Consider the following 18,050-nt stretch of genomic DNA (forward strand, 5'->3'; position numbering starts at 1 on the left):
GTTTAATCTAATCAATTGTTAATTTTCGTTTGATTTATTTAATTTCTGTATATAAATAAGGTTGTGTACAAAGTGAAAAGGGTATGTGCAGTAATTTTTTTTCCAAGGGAAGTGAAGTTGGCACATCTTTTTTTTTCTCATGCAAACCCATGTTTATCTTTGTTTCTTGATTCTCCTTTTTATGTCCAATTTAAAAGTTAAATTAAACATCAATTTATACTCGTAAAAAATGTACCTTGACAATCATTTCTCTTCTTAAAAGGAAGAATTTTAGAGCATGGTTTTAGTATGAGATGTGATATCCACGTACCATTTTTACTCTTCACATATCTTTATAATTTGCAATCGTCGGATCGAATAAAGTAAAAAATTAAAAGATAAAAATTAACAATAACTGTGAAAAAAAAAAAAAGAGTGCGTGACCTTTTTTGTTTTAGAGAAGGTAAAAGTGAAACTCATCCTGATCAAAATTACGAGTCAAAAGAAAGACCAAAAGTCTCAGGCACAGCTTGTAAAACAGTCAAAGTAATTTCTCTCCCATCTCAAGATATTTCACGAGAAGTGAGACATTATATCATACAATTTTGAGCAAGCAAGCTTGTTGTATCGTGTGCCTATAATTAAGAGGAGGAATTGGTGGTGGTTATGAGGTGAAGGCACATGATTACTGCCGCAGATACCGGGAAGTGATATTGAAACGGATAATATTACGGAAGTCAAATTTTTAAATCAGATTTGTAAATAAAATAATATGTAATTAATAAAAACTAACTAGATAAATTATTAGTTGTAAACCATTTGACGTGTTTGTCACCAATAAGAAATACCGGAAAGTGATATTGAAACGGATAATTCTATGTTGATAATCCAATCATCAACATCCACAAATCATTTGGTTTACAAAATTTGATTTAGAAATTTAGTCTCTCTAGATAATTAATATATTGTAATGCTAGAGAGATTATCTAGATAAATTATATATTTTAAATCATTTGACGTGTTTGTTGATGATTGGATTATTACTTAAGTGTTGGTTAACGTGTTTATTTTCTATAGTGACAAATCACATAATTTACAAATTTAATCTAAACAATTGATCTACTTTGCATTACTCTTTCGAAATATTGTTTCGTCTATGTAAAAGTTTTGGTATTATATTTTCTTTTCCCTTTTAATGCGCATTAGGAAACTAATATGCAATGATTTTTATTGTTAATTTTTTTCATACCATGGATATTATTAAACATTAATACTAATTAATTCTGTTACACTTATAAAATAAAAATATCTTTGCAAGCCAGCCAGCCATTAAAGTAAGTATTCTAAATGGATAGTTGTTTATTTCACAATTAGTGTACGGAATTGCAACAACCAAGTTATATATATATATATATTAAGAAAGAGTCTCATTCCCCCAATGACTAAAAATTTATGGTTACACACGGTTACATTTGATAATTGTTTTTTTTTTTTTTTTTGAAATGAATATGATATCTTTATTTCAAAAACTCAATGAGAGTATACATCGTGGTTGAGATCATCCTGAATAACATCTGGGGTTCCTCGAACCATACTATTGAATCACCATGAAATAAACCTAACTCGACTAGGCGATGAGCCACACCATTACAATTATGGGAAATATACGAAAACGTACACCCAAGAAACTTAGAAGCTAACTACTTAATATTGGAAATAATGAATCAGACTAGAGTAGTTCGTTGTACCACCATTACAAGCCGAGACAATGGAGATTCAAACACTTCAAACACATGCATTCATTCTCCACACTTGGTGACCGTATATTCAACAGTCACCAAATAGGAAAATTCTTTAATGCTACGTAACATTAAATGTAACAAACATTGGATAAAGTGAATCGGTTTGAATTATTTGGTCATGTGAATTCAGATCATAGTAGCATTTAATACTATGTAACACCAAAGTGAAACCCACCAAATGACCAAAGAGAACATATCCGTATTAGAAAATCCACAGATCAATCTAACCCAGCTTCTACTTACAATGGTCGCACCCGACCATATCACAAAATATGAGAATTCGGCTCCAATATGCATTACGAGACAGCATATACTGGATTCAATATTTTAGTAGATAGGCTATTGAGTTTTAAGCCTCCCAAAATATTAGCGCAGAGTTCTACGCTACCCACTGCTTTTCGGAATACAGCGGTCACCGGCTCCAGTTAACTGTCAAAGGTTTTGCCGCAGAATTTTGGCAGTTGGCACCAACGCAGATCCAAAACACAGACACGACACCAAAACCCACTATTGAAAAAGCAAAAGAGAAAAAGAAAAAGAAAAAACCAAAACCGCCATTTTAAAAGAAAATACTCTCTCTCTCTCTCTCTCTCCTCCTAGTAATTTTGCTGTCCATTTTTGTTTTGCCAAAGCTTTTACAAGCAGCAACCAACCAAAGCAACTGCATTACCATTACCATTACGAAACCTCTCTTTGAATCCAAGTTTTGAGTCCACATCTCTCTGGGGTTATCTTTCATCTTCCAAATTTGCTTCATTTGGCCACTGATTTGCTCAATATTTATAGTGGGTAGTTGCCGAAAGCTTGGATTTGGGACTCGGTTGTATTTGCTTCAAGAAATTCGCATCTTTCTCGTATCTGGGTAGCATTTCTTTGTCTACTTTTTGTTGGGTAGTAAGTACGTTTTTACAGTATTACTAAGGCTTTGTTGTTTGAGTCTGAAGCTTTAGGCCATGTGGGGTTTCTTTTTTTGTGGGTTTTTGAGGGGTGGGTAGATGAGCTTTTCTGTGTTGTTTCTATATTGAGGAAACTAAGAGAAAAATGAGAAGTTTTGCCTCCTTCCGGTTTCTGTGCTGCTTGATTTCTGGGGTTCTTCTTGTGGGTGGTGAATCTTTTGCTTCAAAAGAAGGTATGTGTTGCTGTGAGATCTCTCTGTTTCTCAGATCTTGGTTTCGCTAAATCTCTGTTTTGTTGCTGAGAAAATGTGTGTGTGTTAGGGGGGAAGGGAAAATGATTGTCAACAGTTGATGGAAAGTTTTAAGGGATTCAAGATTGTGATTAATTTCTTTCTTAATTAGCAGAGAACGAGCGTTGTTGAAGTAGTGTGAGGGTGATCATGAAGCTTAAATCGCTATATAATCGAATATAATCGCATTGCTAGTTTGATTGAAGAGTTCAACTAGATTAGCTGTACATATGAAAAGAATTAAGAACAAGATGTAATATGTTTATATGTTTTTGCCCATTTGTTGTTTTAGTAGATTTTCTCTGAGTGAAAAAAATTGGATTTTGCACAGTTTTGGCCCTCACAACCTTTAAGGAAGCAATATATGAAGACCCGCATTTGGTTTTGTCCACTTGGAATGCCTTGGATGCCGATCCTTGTGCCTGGTCCGGCATCACATGTTCTGTGGCTCGGGACCATGTATTCAAGATGTAAGATATGATCTTGTGTATGTTAGTTCTGAACCATAGGATATTCTTTCCATTTGTTTTCGATTTTGAGAGTAAAACTTTAGAATGACTGGTATACACTTGTTTTCGATATTGTTTTTATGCAGTAATATTTCCAGTTCATCAGTAAGGGGATTTCTTGTACCAGACTTGGGTCAACTCACCTTCTTGCAAGAACTGTATGCTTCCCGTCTTCCCACCTACCACAGTGATTCTGAAGTTATATAACCTTAATTCCAATCTTATTTGGTTGAAGCTTGATTACTTGTGTCTTGTTGTTTTACAGAAATTTGCATGGGAACAAGCTACTTGGAACAATACCTAAAGAGCTGGGCTTGTTAAAATACCTCACAATCTTGGACTTGGGAGTGAATGAACTCACCGGTCCAATTCCTCCAGAGCTTGGGAATTTAACCAGTATTGTGAAAATGTACTAGGAATTTCACATTCATTTTCTGAATGATGCTTTCGTTTCTTGGTTATTTGGGATTTTACTTACAGTGGGAATTACTTTTGTTGCAGAAATCTTCAGTCAAATGGGTTGTCTGGTCGGCTACCTCCTGAACTTGGCAATTTGGGGCACCTTGAGGAACTTCGTTTGGATAGGAATAAGCTTCAAGGAACCATTCCTTCCAATGGCTATACAAGATTCCCATCTAACGTACCTGGAATGTAAGTTGCAGAAGTGTAGAGTGTTTGAACAATTCCTGCAGCTCTGCACGTACCTTAAGCAGATGCTTTTAGAGCTAAAAATAAATATGAGGATGCAAATTTATCATCATAAAATTAGCTAAGCTATTCAAAATTGAGAAAAAAGAAAGGTGAAAAGAAAAGGTGTTGACGGCCATACTGCTGTGTTTCTTGCATGGATTCTGGATCATCCGATTACTGGAACTGTATTTAGTACTATGTTTTTGAAGTAGAAAAGATGAATACGTAGAAATAGCAGATTTTGAGACGAATAAGTGGGGATTAAAGTTCAAGTGCTAGCTTTGTTTATATTTGATTATCATAGCTCAGATTTAGAGAAAGTTTATTTGATTGTTATGTTGTTCCGTTATTTAAGGAATTTTTTTCTTGAATTTTGTTTTTCACACCAACAACAAAGCCTTATCCCACTAAGGGGGGTCAGCTGACTGAATCCTAGAATGCCACTATGCTCGGTTTTTCATAGTTTTTCTTTTTTGCTTCAGGTATGCCTCACAATCAAACCTAACAGGCCTTTGTCGATCATCTCAGTTAAAAGTTGCAGATTTCTCGTACAACTTCTTTGTTGGTAGCATACCTAAGTGCTTGGAGTATCTTCCCAGGTACTGTCCTGACCAAAGATTTGTCATGTGTAGGTAGTATTATTGTTTGTTCATGTCCAGTATTAATCAATACCTGTTTAATTATTGTGTCAAATCTTAATAATTTTTGCAGCCTTATTGATACTAACACGACCCGGTCATTGAGGGGGTTGTGTTTGGGTTGACAAAATACTCAAGCCTTAGGAGCACTTATCTTGAAACCATAATTGTCGCTTTTCCATAAAATCAAATAAACAAGGCTTAATACAATACCAGTTCAACAAATGCAGGAGCCTAGGACATCATAAACCTTTTTCCTACAATGTTAGTTAGCAAGTTTGTTTTGTCAAGTACTATTCTAGTCTCCTAATCTTGTGTTGCATTCGTGCCATTTTGACAATTGCCGTAGTTATCCTTGATTGTATGCAACTTGTGAACCTTCATTTACTTAAATTATTCCTTGCAGGACAAGTTTTCAAGGAAATTGTCTCCAAAAACAGGATCCCAGGCAGCGTCCTGTAGAACATTGTGGTATGTGGGATTTTATATTTTTTGAAGTCTATGAACTATCAATGGATATACTATACATGCTTAGTAGTTTCATGAACTTTTATAGTGGAAACTGAACCCAAACAAAACCCTTCAGCAAGTTTAAAAGTGTGAACAAATGTTTTTATGCTCCTTTTGAGCAAACATCCTAATATCAGTAATTATTAATTTTGTGATGCTGAAATTGATTTGGTGATCCTAATATGTAATATGGAAGTTTCGTTGACTCAATATTTAGTTGATTGTTATAATACTGAATCTAATGTGTGGCAATTGATATGTCAGTACTGATTGTTGTAGTTAGTGACCTTTCTTTTGTTGGTTCTATGAAGCTGGTGCACCCCCTTCGAAAGGCCATCCTGGAAGTAACCCAAAGCATACACCTGATAAAGTGGTCTCCAAACATCGGGAGGCTTCAAAACCTGCCTGGCTTTTGGCTCTGGAAATAGTCACCGGAACCATGGTGTGTTCGCTCTTTCTAGTTGCTGTTTTCACTGCTGTTCACAAATGCAATAGCAAATCATCTATCATAATTCCTTGGAAGAAATCAGCAAGTGAAAAAGACCATATCACAGTCTACATAGGTTTGTTCCTTGTTGCAATTTGCAACTGCCTCAATTCAATTGAGTTTTTGAATTCTACATGGGAAAGCAACAATGGCTAATATGGTTAGCGGTTTCCATACAGATTCCGAGATGTTAAAAGATGTTGCCAGATTCAGTAGACAAGAGCTAGAGGTTGCTTGTGAAGACTTTAGCAACATTATCGGTTCCTCACCTGACAGTTTGGTCTACAAAGGCAACATAAAAGGTGGTCCAGAGATTGCTGTTATATCCCTTTGCATTAAGGAAGAGCATTGGACGGGCTATCTTGAACTCTATTTTCAGAAAGAGGTGACAGATTTGGCAAGATTAAATCACGAAAATGCAGCAAAATTACTGGGTTATTGTAGTGAGAATGCCCCCTTTACAAGGATGCTGGTTTTTGAATATGCTTCAAATGGGACACTGTATGAACACCTACATTGTAAGTGAAGGCTCCTTCTAACTACATTTCATTGCTATCAAAGGTCTCTCGGGCTCTAACCAGAATTTATTTTAGTGCAGTTGGAGAAGGATGCCAGCTAAGTTGGACAAGGCGTATGAAAATTATTATAGGCATTGCTCAGGGACTCAAGTATTTTCACTCGGAACTTGAGCCGCCATTTACCATATCAGAGTTAAATTCTAGTGCTGTATATCTTACAGAAGATTTTTTACCCAAGGTACTCCATGAAGCTTCTCAAATCCCTTAATTCAGATTTGTTCAAACATGATTCAGCTGTATGAAAATTCCATAAGCATACGTGATTAACACTCTTTTTTCTACTGTAGCTCGTTGATTTTGAAAGTTGGAAGACAATTCTTGCGAGGTCAGAAAAGAACTCGGGCTCTATTAGCGGTGAAGGTGCTATTTGTGTCCTTCCGAATTCTATGGAAGCACGCCACCTAGATGTTAAAGGCAATGTTTATGCTTTCGGCATACTTTTACTCGAAGTAATCAGCGGGAGGCCTCCATACTGCAAGGATAAGGGGTGCTTGATAGACTGGGTAAGCAACTTTTATGGATGTTTTTGTGTTTTGCTGAATCGCTCCTAAGGTAATCTGAGTAGTGTAGTTTATGCTAGTTATGCGTCAAACAACTTAAGACTCCCGTCTTCTGCAGGCGAAAGACTATCTTGAGCTGCCAGATGTGATGTCGTACGTTGTGGATCCCGAACTGAAACATTTCAGTTATGATGACCTCAAAGTTATATGCGATGTGGTGAATCTTTGCATCCATCCCGACCCAACCAAGCGGCCATCGATGCAGGAACTATGCACCATTTTGGAGAGCAAAATCAACACATCAGTCTCTGCTGAGCTCAAGGCGTCTAATTTGGCGTGGGCGGAGCTTGCACTTTCATCATAAATTAGCCAAGTTAACACTGTAAAGAAGAAATATACAACCATAATACTCGTCGCCTTTTCTTTTTCTTGACCTGCGTTCTGTTCCTTTGTAAATGTTTGTAATTGGAGAGGGAGCTTAAGGATTCATGTGCAGGACAAAATCTCTTTGTATACCATTTGCTGATCCGTAAGCCCCCATGTTTCTGTTCGTTTCAGATGTTCGAAATATCACAGGTGACCGTATGTTATATCTCATGTTCATTGACTACGAACCTATGGTCTAACGGTATTCTTCTGCAAGTGAGAGATTTTAAGTTTGATTTTTATGCATGACGAGTTCGATATCAATTATCTTTGCCATATTATGTGGATTAGGCCAAACCCCGAGCGCCAATATCGTTGTATCAAAAGGCTCGACAAACAACTCCGTCAAACGTCACGGTTTCAAGTTTGGATATTTTGAAAAGGGAAAGGAGAGATATTAGGTGGGCAAGAAGCATAAATCTAGGAAGGGACGTGACACGTGCCAATTATTGCATTAATTAATACGATGAATAAATCAAGATGCAACAGGTCTTTGATTTGATTATCGTAAATAGCACATTTGATATCAAATTAGGTTGTTCATTGTTTGATTTAACCGAACTCCCTTATCTTCATAATTTAAAATGTGTCATTGTACTAAAAAAAAAAAAAAAAAATCCTCATCTGTGTGGTTTCGATTCCTAAAGCCAATAGGAAAGGACAGAATCGTCCTACGCCACTGTTTGACCCTATTTCAACCATAGGGGATTGTTTAACTTTTATTGTTATATTTATCTTTCAATGTTAAATTAAGATTGAATATTGTGAGTGATCATAATTTTCTTAGACCGTGAGCTTTTGGAAAACGCAACAATTCTTTTTGTGCTTTCTAAATATACACCTACAGTGAAGAACTTCCATTAAATAAATTTTTGTTGTGCTTTTAATAAAAACACTTCTAACGTGTTTATGAACACAAGTGCAACATAAGCATTTACAAACAAGCTATAAAATGTCAAACGAAATATAAAAGCCTGTTTGGTATCTTTCTTGGATGCAATTTTTTACATTCTAATCAAAGAGTGGGAATTTATTTAATACTAGTTTGGTATTGAGGTGCTTTAAAAAAAAACGAGTATAAAAAAAAGCAGGAAGCTTTTTTGTGTTTGATAAACATTCAACTTCAGTTTTTTCTTCACAGTTTTGGATGAAAAAAAAGTTGAAAGTTCAAAGCAGCAAAAACTAGTTTTGAAAAATCGGCTTTTTTTGCTGCCATAGCTTATGCGTAAACCAAATTTGCAAGAGGCACTGAGCCCTGTAATGAAACTTTCAAACACCCAAAATGACCTTAAATTGGAAAACGTTGTCGGCTTCAATTGGGAGGTCATCCTCGTCGATCCCGCCACAACGCTGTTCACTCCCAGCTTCAAGAATCACCGTTATTGACCTTGAATTCCATACCCTAGGACGTTGTTTCTACCTCTGTCCTTCCTCCCATCTCTTGTCTGTCGTCTCTCACTCCCATGCCGACAAAATTGCGCCAAGAAATACCACCATCTTTTTCGATTACGAGCAGATTCGGTTTTGACATCACATATTTGCCTAGATTTCCTTGATTGATTTTTGTATTTCTGCAAATTAGGAGAGCCCAGATTGCCCAGACAGACACCAAAACTCAATTATTCCAAATACCCGAAATCAAATACAAGAAACTACTTCATATAATCAATTCACACTATACAGTTTCAAAAAGTAAAAATGATTAGTCCCAGAAGAAGAAAGAAACCAGCATCCTGGAGCGTTGACCCTGCCCAATGTATATAATGAACTCCTCGAGCAACTAGACCATGTATGTACCGCCAATCAAATGACAGGTGAGAGAGATTGAGGAATGGAGCAGAAAATAAAAAAGAAGACGGAGCTAAAAAAAAAAGTAAAAACTGAGAAAATTCGGGTTGTGGAGGAGACTTCTAAAGTGTTTTTGGTTTTTGGAAAGTCTGATTCAGTAGTGGGGTAGTGGGAGAGACTACTCAATGCAGATGGATAAAAATTAAATTAATGGCACATCTAGTATTATACCATTTTTGGTCATTTTACAGTCACAATTGTTTTACATAAAAGTTTATCAAACACAATAATACTGATTTTTTTTTCCATAAACACTTTTATAAAAAATTTACCAAACACTCTGCTGCTTCATTTCACAGTTGTTTATTCTCACAGCATAGCAGAAATAGTTTTTATTCAAAGCACAGCAATACCAAACACATCTATCATATCATATTTGAAAAGTATAAATTGATTTCAAATAGAATAGAATAGTGAAAAGACTGGGGCCTTTTTATCAGTATGTGCAATGTGCATAGATGAAAAAACGTCATGAATTGTGTTCAATCATTCACTAGTGAGATGCTTAACGACACACATTGCACACTGTCACACAAAACCCAATTTAGAAATTTGGACATTCGTTCCATTGACACATAAATAACCCGAGAAATACTAACTCAATATTACTCTCGTCCGGTATCTTATATAGTCCTAGACCAAATAAATATCATCCAAACAAACCATTGGAAAATCAAAACTCGAATAAAAAACAATCAGTCAACACGATCATTAAACCTGCTATTTATGCTTAGAATGCGAGTAATGATTATCGTTGGGATTCCTCCTTCCACTGAAAACGGCTAGTGCCTTCCTTATGGGAGGCTGCAAAGGAGCTTTTTTATCGGTGTGGTGGCAGAAGATGAAGTCATTGGTAGCGAACAAGTCGTCTCCCTGAATATGTAACACGTGGTATAATCACACACTTGATAATTGAGCAATAAGAAACATGTACTCAATCAGAGACGGTCACAATTAATGAAAACCAAAGAGTTTGAAAAGTGACCTCCTTGTGCGCTTTCTTCTTTGTCTTTGGATGTAGAAACTTTTGTGGGAGTTGATCTTCACGTAAAATGGGGTTCTTAGAAATGGCGTCCCTTCCACCTTGAGGTAGAGGCAGTGAAAACTGCAAACAGCCAAACATCTGATTACAAAAGCGGACATGTGCAACACTGCTTCAAATAAACACAAAAATGGAACATAAAACCACAAGAGCCTTCCTCTTCACTGATGAGTGAGAGGTCTTAGTTTCGATTCTCGCCAAAGACAAATTTGAACCACATTATTGCCAGCCCATTGTGAGGCTTAGCCCGCTTCCCCACCCCCTTAGTGTAGATAATATTGTTTGTCCAAAAAAAAAAAAAAAAAAAAAAAAAACCCACAAGTGCTTGCCGGCACAGAAAGAGATGGATGAAGTGATTATGAATGATGTATCTTTGAATGCAATACTTTACGTTCCCTAATAACATATATTTGAATATGCTGTCCTCACATCCTAATTCAGTCATGAATTTTGTGAGAAAATTGCATGTTTGTGAGATACCAACAATGTTATAAGCACACAAGCACAGAGTATCCCATAAACAACTGGATCGTACCACAAGATCGAGGAAAACTTATAGACCACTGGATATGTGTTTTACTTGCAATAAACCAACATCTCTAAGCTACGACAGATAATGACCAATTCCTGTTAAAAGCTTATATAGATATACTCACTCTTGTGCCACGCAATATGATCCGAGGTCGCCGGGCTGCCATAACAATGCCATTCTCACCAACTGTAACTGCTACCTTGCGCAAAGTACCGCCATTTCCACATTTTGGACAGAAAATTTTCCCAATTTCAGCAGTCACAGTATTGCATGCATGGCACTTCAAAATCCACCTATCAAGACGATACCATAGAAGCTCATGATACAGTTGTTTCATAAAGCAATATTAGATGCAATAGTGAAGGGAAGGACAATATATATATATATATTTTTTTTTTTCAGTTAGATAGGAAAGAATAAATTTAAATCCAATTGAAACCACTTATTCTCCCCATTCCCTATAGTTTATATTTTAAATTTTTTTTAACTAAATGTTGCAAAACTTACAAATACACCAAAAGATTTTGTAACAGTATGCAAAGAAAAACTGAATGGGATAGTGTATCAATTACCTGTGCAGCTGTCTGATCTGCATTCCTCCAGGTGCCACCAACCGTAAACCCATCTGCAGAATAACATTCTGCATTGCAAAATCACCAGTTATACAAGCTACACTAGACTCAGACAAGGATCTAAGCATCCAGCTCTGCTCACTATGATCATCATTCAAACTGGATGTATCAACACTTTTGTTAGTCTCACTTGCGATCTCCAAGTGATCTAGCCCTTCATTTATCGTTTCAACTTCATCTCCTTCAACAGAAAAATTCACATTATTGTCAGCGGTAGCTTCCCCTGCTTCGAAATCATTAGCCTCTACCCCATTGAGATCCTTCCCTTCTTGAGGAGCCCTTAGTGAATCTTCTTCTAGTATCGCTTGCTTAGAGTTGGAGACAGGCCTTCAGCACCATTCTTCGTCTTTGTTATCTCACTGACCTCAAACATTCCATTTCTACTACATGCTTCTTCGGATTCCACAGGCAACAATTGATCCTTGCCTCTAGGTTCCTCCTCTGCATCTTGAGCATCCTTTTCAGATAATGCCTCATTAGACTCGCGCCTAGCTTTTCTTCTCAAAAACCTCCTATGTGTACTTCGACTGACAGCAGGCATCCAGTCATCAGCATTATCATCTAACTGTCCTTGGGACGCATCAATCCCAGCAGAAACCATCTTCCCTTCAATGTTTATATCTTTCTTCTTGGGAAAATTTCTTCTATGTCTCCTTTCAGTGCCCACACTATCCTCCTGATTTTCGGAATGAGCATCACTTTTAACTTCCACTGCAGAGCCATCAACAGAACGACTATCGGAATTAATCCCATTCAAGTTTAAATCTTTCAAAGGAAGAATTCTCGAACCGAGGTTCAACTTCTCCTCTTCAGCATGTTCCAGAGCCTCCCACTCTTCCAAATTGGGCACATTATTGCCCCAACCTGGCAAGTCCTTCTCTGGCAACCTCTTCACATTAACCGTGTGCATTGGGGGAGGGCAGTCCCTAAGATGTTCAGTGCCATGTATCTGAGCCTCCAACGTATAGGTCAGAGCAATGAGCTTAATATCCACATCCGAAAGCGTCTGTAAATCCCCGGTAGCCCTCGCAAACTTAATAACTGTCCGAAAAACACAATACCAAATCAAACCCAATTCTAAAACACATCCTAAAATCTTATACATCACATACCCATATACAATTTCAATAACAAATCCCTAAAATCATCTCATAGAAATAATTCTCAAAAACTACAATTCCTCGAAATTAAGAACTAATGAATAATTGAAGCTTTACTCTTTCACAAATAAACGTTGTTTAATTGATAAATAAATAAATATATATACCTTTGTTGAGGCATTCAGGTGAGGGTTCCATGGTTTGGACTTCGAAGGGAAGAAAGGCGAGCCGGTGGCGGGAAACGGGGTCGCGGACCTCGTCCATGACTTCCGGATAGAGACCAGCTTGTCGGCGCAATGGCTGAGGCTCTCTCCGCCTTGAATGATGGCGTTGGCGTCGACCACCGCCATGGCTATGCCCTTGGAGGACTTGCAGCTCTCCACCAAGACTTGGGCTGCGGCGTTTGCATCCGGGTTTCGGGGCTTTGGTTCCGGTTGCTTCTTAACTATGCTGGTCCAGCCTGAGATTGGAGCTGGGCTCGCCTTCGGGTTCTCGTCGGAGACAGGGGCTGGGGCTGCGGTGTCGTCCATGGTTGCGTGCGAAAAAATGGAGGACAGGGGAGGTTTGTTAAACCCTAGAGGAGGTGAGAACTGTTATGCTAAGGAAGTAGGCAACCGAGTGCCACCGACGTCGTTTTTGTATTTAGGATTTGTTTGATCTGGTTATTTGGTAATGGAATTTGTTAATTTTATAGGGGAAGTGGGTTCAATAACCCTATTATAAAGAGAGCAATCCTAAATAGGGGTGGGTAAATGGGTCTTGAACTCGTGGGTCGAGGTGGGTCCAAATATTCTAAATACAAAATGGGACAGTGCGGGTTCACGAAACTAGCAGGTCAGGGCGTAGACTTGACAAATATTTACTGATCCGTTAAAACGACATGAAAAATAACAGCTTTTGGGTCAGTGATAGGAGCATATTTATAGCGACTTTGTTAGCTTATTTCCTTGCATTTAGTAAGTTAGTTTTCTATTTATTATAGTGATTTAAGCTATTTTCGTATGTTTGTAGATTCAATTGGCTAAAGTGACAAGAAAAGGCAATTTGGAGCATTTTAGAGTAGTTTTGGGACTTGTAATGGATAGCACATGCTTGGAGCAAGATGGATGGACAAATTTGAAGTTCAAGAAGGGCTAAGAATATGCTAAAGAGATGGAAGAATTAATTCAAGACAAAGAAGATATGGAGCTCAGCAAGAAAGAAGGAAACAAGAGCCAAACTATCTTATTTTGTCTTAGCCAATCCTAATCCTACACTACCTAAGTTCCAGCTGTTAAGGAAGGTCCCTAATTATATTGGGACATTTAAATAAATGATTCTAGAAGGCCTAATCCGATTCCTAAAGGAAGCCACACCTTTTCCTTCTAGAAAACCATTTCCCTTGCCGTGCAAGGCATTTCCCTTTCCCTCTAGGTCTTACCGCATATCCCTTTCCCTTTTTCTCTTGGATTCTGACATTTATTTACCCTTTTTCCTTGAGGATTTGGAGAGCAAATCTTTTCCAAAATTAATTATTAATGCCTTGCTTTTTCCCTTTATTTTTATGCTTTTTGTTGCACAAAAAGGGAGAACCATTCATCCATCCTTCACCACAATTCATACCACCCATCCATAACACACACTCACCAAATTTCAGAGACCAATATCCTTTGCTGCAACCTTGCAAGGAGAAAGGAGAGAAGCCCCTTGGAGCCATGCCCTGCCATTCAAAGTTTGAATTGTTAGAACGTTCTTACGTGTATTCTATCTTTTGTTTTCAATGTTTAATTTAGTTATCTTTGTTTGATTGCAAACATCTAAACTCGTTTTGGCTAGAGGAGAATTCAAAGCCATGAACATATTTGTGATATGAGTTGATTTCATCCAATTATTGTTTCGTAAAACATGAATGCAATTTGCTTAACTGCTTGATTGATAACTTATTCTTGTATGTTGATTAAGGATGCATACTTAGTTTGCATGCATGAATTTGATGCTAGAATATAAGGGAATTTCACCTAATCGTTATGAACTGATATTTGCAAGTAATGGAGGTCGCTAGTCACGATCGTGTTAAGTGAATTCCTGGCAAGAGTATCATGCTTTTCATAGTTACGAATGCCTTGTCAATGCTTATGATTTTCATACAACTTAATGATCATTGATATGTATCTCTATTATGCTGTTCATATAGGGAACTTGATAAGAATACTTTGATTGCGTTGCTGAGTCCAATTCAATGAAATTAGGGAAATTTGATGGTTAATTTGTGCAGTTCACGATTAACTTGGGGCATTGTCATTCATGGTTTATTATAATAATAAATCGATTTGTATGCATATGTGTCATGTGTGGAGAAGTACCTCTAGCTAGCCTATCAACCATCAATTCAACCCATATTCGTGTCAATTTAATTTGTTTCTGCAGTCTGTTTGTTTAAGTTTTAAATTCGTCAAAACCAATCCCCCCCTTTAATATTTCGTGTTTACTTAGTTAGAACCTGTTTAATTTTGTTTCTTTTAGTGTTTTGAGTCAAAGTTAAGTTAGAATTCGTCCAAAATCACCTTTAGTTTCTGTTTTGAGTCAATTTTCTTGTTTTGTGCTGTTTTGAGTCATTCTAGTTTGTTTTGAGTTATTAGAGCCTAGTTTTCTGTTTTTGAGTCTAGTTTAGTGTTTTAGAGTTTAAAATTGAGTAGATTAGCATCCTTGCTAATCCCCAGCCTATAACGATCCCTACTTATTCATACTACAGCTACATAAAAAGGGTTTAAGTTTGTGTGCTATTTTATATCACATCAAATTTTTGACGCCGTTGCCGGTGATTAGCAAAATTGCTAATCCCCCTTTGTTTTTGTGTCTTTTAGTTTTGGTTTTTGATTTTTGTTTTGTTTTGTTGATTTTAGGTACTAGTTTATGACTCGAAGTTCTCAACCTGTTCGTGCACATATCTTGGAGTTTGACAATGATTTTGAGCGAACTTTGAGAAGAAAGAGGAAGGAGCCAGAACCTAATCCACCTAGTTTTAGCTCTGAATCTAAGTTTGAAGAAGAAGAAGAAGAGAAAGAGGAAGAACCACTTATGGATGTGGATAATCGAACAATCAAGGAACTTTTAGCCTCGGGATTGGACAATGCCGTACCCCTATGGATTCAATACCCTAGGGCAGCTCTAGACAAGACCGATGAGTTCCAATTGAAGTCTAGCTTGCTGCATCATATTCCCAAATACCATGGGCTGTCCATGGAAGATCCAAACAAGCACTTGAAGGAATTCGAAGTGGTATGTTCAAGCATGACCCCAATCAACGTGGATGGCAACATTTTGAAGATGAAAGCTTTTCCATTCTCTCTTTTGGAAAAGGCTAAGGATTGGTTATACGAATTGACACCTAGAACCGTCACCTCTTGGGAAAGCATGAAGAGAGCATTCTTAGAGAAAATTTTCCCAACTTCGAGAGTCATTCTTTTGAGGAAGAAGATTAGTGACCTTTAACAAAACCAAGGAGAATCCATTCCAACATATTATGAACGTTTCAAGACTCTAGTTGCATCATGCCCTCAACATCAAATGAAAGAAGAGCTTCTAATTCAATATTTCCACGAAGGACTTCTTCCAATTAAGAGACAAATGTTAGATGCCTCGGCATGAGGTGCTTTAGTTGATAAAACACCAATTGATGCCAAGACCTTAATTGTAAATCGAGCCTTGAATGCGCAACAATATGAAGGAGTTGGACAAAGAGACCCCCCACGGCAACAACAACAAGTGAATGAGGTAAGTGCAATTTTTGAAGTTCAATCTCAATTGGCTAATCTCACTGTTCTTGTGTCTCAGGTTGTTGATGGATCCAAAGTGCAACGAGCAAGTGTTTGTGGCGTGTGCACTATGCAAGGACACTCCAATGATTAGTGTCCTCCATTGATAGAGAATGGGGGATGGGAAAGTGCCAATGTCATGGGTTATCAACGCCAAAATCAACCAAGGCATGATCCATATGCTAACATTTACAATCCAGGATGGAGAGATCACCCAAACATGAAGTGGATAGAGCCTTAACAACCTCAACAACCTCAACAACAAAGAGGATTTCGACAGCTACCCCATGGGATTGTTCAAAGGCCATTTGCACCAATGCAACCTCAACCACCTCCGACCCAATCAAATTCAGGTCTGTCTTTGGATAATGATAAAGTTATTCAATTACTCACCTCTTTGACGCAAGGAGTACAAAATCAAACCAAAGAGATGCAAAATCAAACTAAAGAGGTGGATGATTTGAAGAAGCAAATGGGGCAAGTAACGGAGTTCATGGGACAGTTTAGAGAACAAGGCAAACTGTCTAGTTCAACCATTGTGAATCCAAATGGAGGATTTGAAACCGCCAAGGCTATCACATTAAGAAGTGGCAAGGAAGTTGGAACCAACCCCCCACCATCCAAATCAAGCCAAAAGAAGGATGAAAAGTTGTAGCATGAAGAGGAGGAACAAGACAAAGCCACGACAATGGTAGAACAACCCTTGTCGCAACCTTCTAGGGACCCTAAACCATCTAATCTAGGTGAGTTAGGTCCAAGTTTGGTTAATTCTAACCCTATTCCACCAAATGTGCCTTTCCCTCGCAGATATATGCAATCTAAGAACGAAGAGAATGACAAGGACATTTTGAGACATTTAGGAAGGTGCAAGTCAATATCCTGCTCCTTGATGCAATCAAACAAGTTCCAAAGTATGTCAAATTCTTGAAAGAGCTTTGCACAACAAGGAAGAGGATTTCAAACAAGGAAGTGGTAAGGGTAAGTGAGAATGTTTCAGTGGGTTTACAAAGGAAATTGCCTCCTAAATGCAAATATCCAGGTAGTTTCACAATCCCTTGTGTTATTGGTAATACTAAGTTTGAGCATGCTATGTTAGACCTAGGTGCATCCATTAATGTCATGCCTTACTCTATTTATCCATCTATGAACTTAGGAGAGATGAAAAATGATGGTGTTATTATTCAATTAGCCGATCGTTCTAATGCATATCCAAAAGGAGTTTTGGAAGATGTTTTGGTGCAGGTTAATCATTTAATCTTTCTGGCTGATATCTATGTGCTTGACATGGAAGAATCGGCCCATTCTCCTCCTTTGCCGATCCTACTTGGAAGACCATTCATGAAAACAGCCCGCACAAAGATTGATCTGTTCAAGGGGACGTTAACCATGGAATTTGATGGCTAGATTATTGATTTTAACATTTATGAAGCTATGAAGTATCCTATTGATGATCATTCTTATTTTTCTATTGATATAATTGATTCATTGGCACATGAATATCTTGAAGACCTAAATGAGGATGCCCTTGAAACAACCATTACAAGAGGAATGTGACTCAAAGAACAAGGGACAGAACCTATGTACACTCATGGCATGCATAAGAATTCCCTTGCCGTGGCCTTTTGTGAAGAAGTGGAAATGGTGGCTGCCCTTGAATCATTGCCACAACATGTTGGTAAGTTTCCAATCCCAATTCCAATTTTCGTTTCTACTAATAGGTTGTTACAACCATTACCAAATCACTTGAAGTACGTTTTCTTGGGAGACCAAGAAACTTTGCCTGTCATAGTCTCTTCA

The 18,050-nt window shown here is 37.6% G+C and overlaps 2 protein-coding genes across 2 annotated transcripts; one reads left to right on the plus strand and one right to left on the minus strand.

Annotated features, from left to right (window-relative positions):
- Window positions 1–2,290: 2,290 nt before the first annotated feature.
- Window positions 2,291–7,412, plus strand: LOC125479978 (probable LRR receptor-like serine/threonine-protein kinase At1g63430). Its single transcript, XM_048590164.1, has 12 exons — window positions 2,291–2,910; window positions 3,299–3,437; window positions 3,563–3,634; window positions 3,742–3,885; window positions 3,978–4,127; window positions 4,649–4,765; window positions 5,211–5,275; window positions 5,626–5,877; window positions 5,981–6,319; window positions 6,400–6,557; window positions 6,667–6,882; window positions 6,998–7,412. The coding sequence occupies exons 1-12, from the start codon at window positions 2,823–2,825 to the stop codon at window positions 7,241–7,243; spliced, it is 1,986 nt and encodes a 661-aa protein (XP_048446121.1). The 5' UTR covers window positions 2,291–2,822; the 3' UTR covers window positions 7,244–7,412.
- A 2,267-nt stretch (window positions 7,413–9,679) lies between these two features.
- LOC125479938 (RNA-binding NOB1-like protein) lies at window positions 9,680–12,989 on the minus strand. Its single transcript, XM_048590099.1, is given in 7 exon segments — window positions 9,680–10,026; window positions 10,139–10,258; window positions 10,852–11,020; window positions 11,300–11,660; window positions 11,663–12,400; window positions 12,627–12,734; window positions 12,737–12,989. Coding segments are annotated over 7 exon segments (1,902 nt in total). The 3' UTR covers window positions 9,680–9,873.
- Between the last annotated feature and the right edge of the window lie 5,061 nt (window positions 12,990–18,050).

Source organism: the organism of the source record quoted next, unplaced genomic scaffold, assembly GCF_019419815.1.
Source record: "Pyrus x bretschneideri cultivar Hongxiangsu unplaced genomic scaffold, Pyrus_bretschneideri_v1 Contig30, whole genome shotgun sequence".
In the NCBI taxonomy this organism is placed as follows: domain Eukaryota; kingdom Viridiplantae; phylum Streptophyta; class Magnoliopsida; order Rosales; family Rosaceae; genus Pyrus; species Pyrus x bretschneideri.

What these genes read in the sequence shown, in the direction of transcription:
- LOC125479978 (XM_048590164.1), top strand. Translation starts at nt 2,823, where the DNA reads ATGAGAAGTTTTGCCTCCTTCCGGTTTCTGTGCTGCTTGATTTCTGGG. An exon ending in TGCTTGGAGTATCTTCCCAG is followed by an intron (nt 4,766 to 5,210) that starts GTACTGTCCTGA and finishes TATTCCTTGCAG; the next exon opens with GACAAGTTTTCAAGGAAATT. An exon ending in GCGTCCTGTAGAACATTGTG is followed by an intron (nt 5,276 to 5,625) that starts GTATGTGGGATT and finishes GGTTCTATGAAG; the next exon opens with CTGGTGCACCCCCTTCGAAA.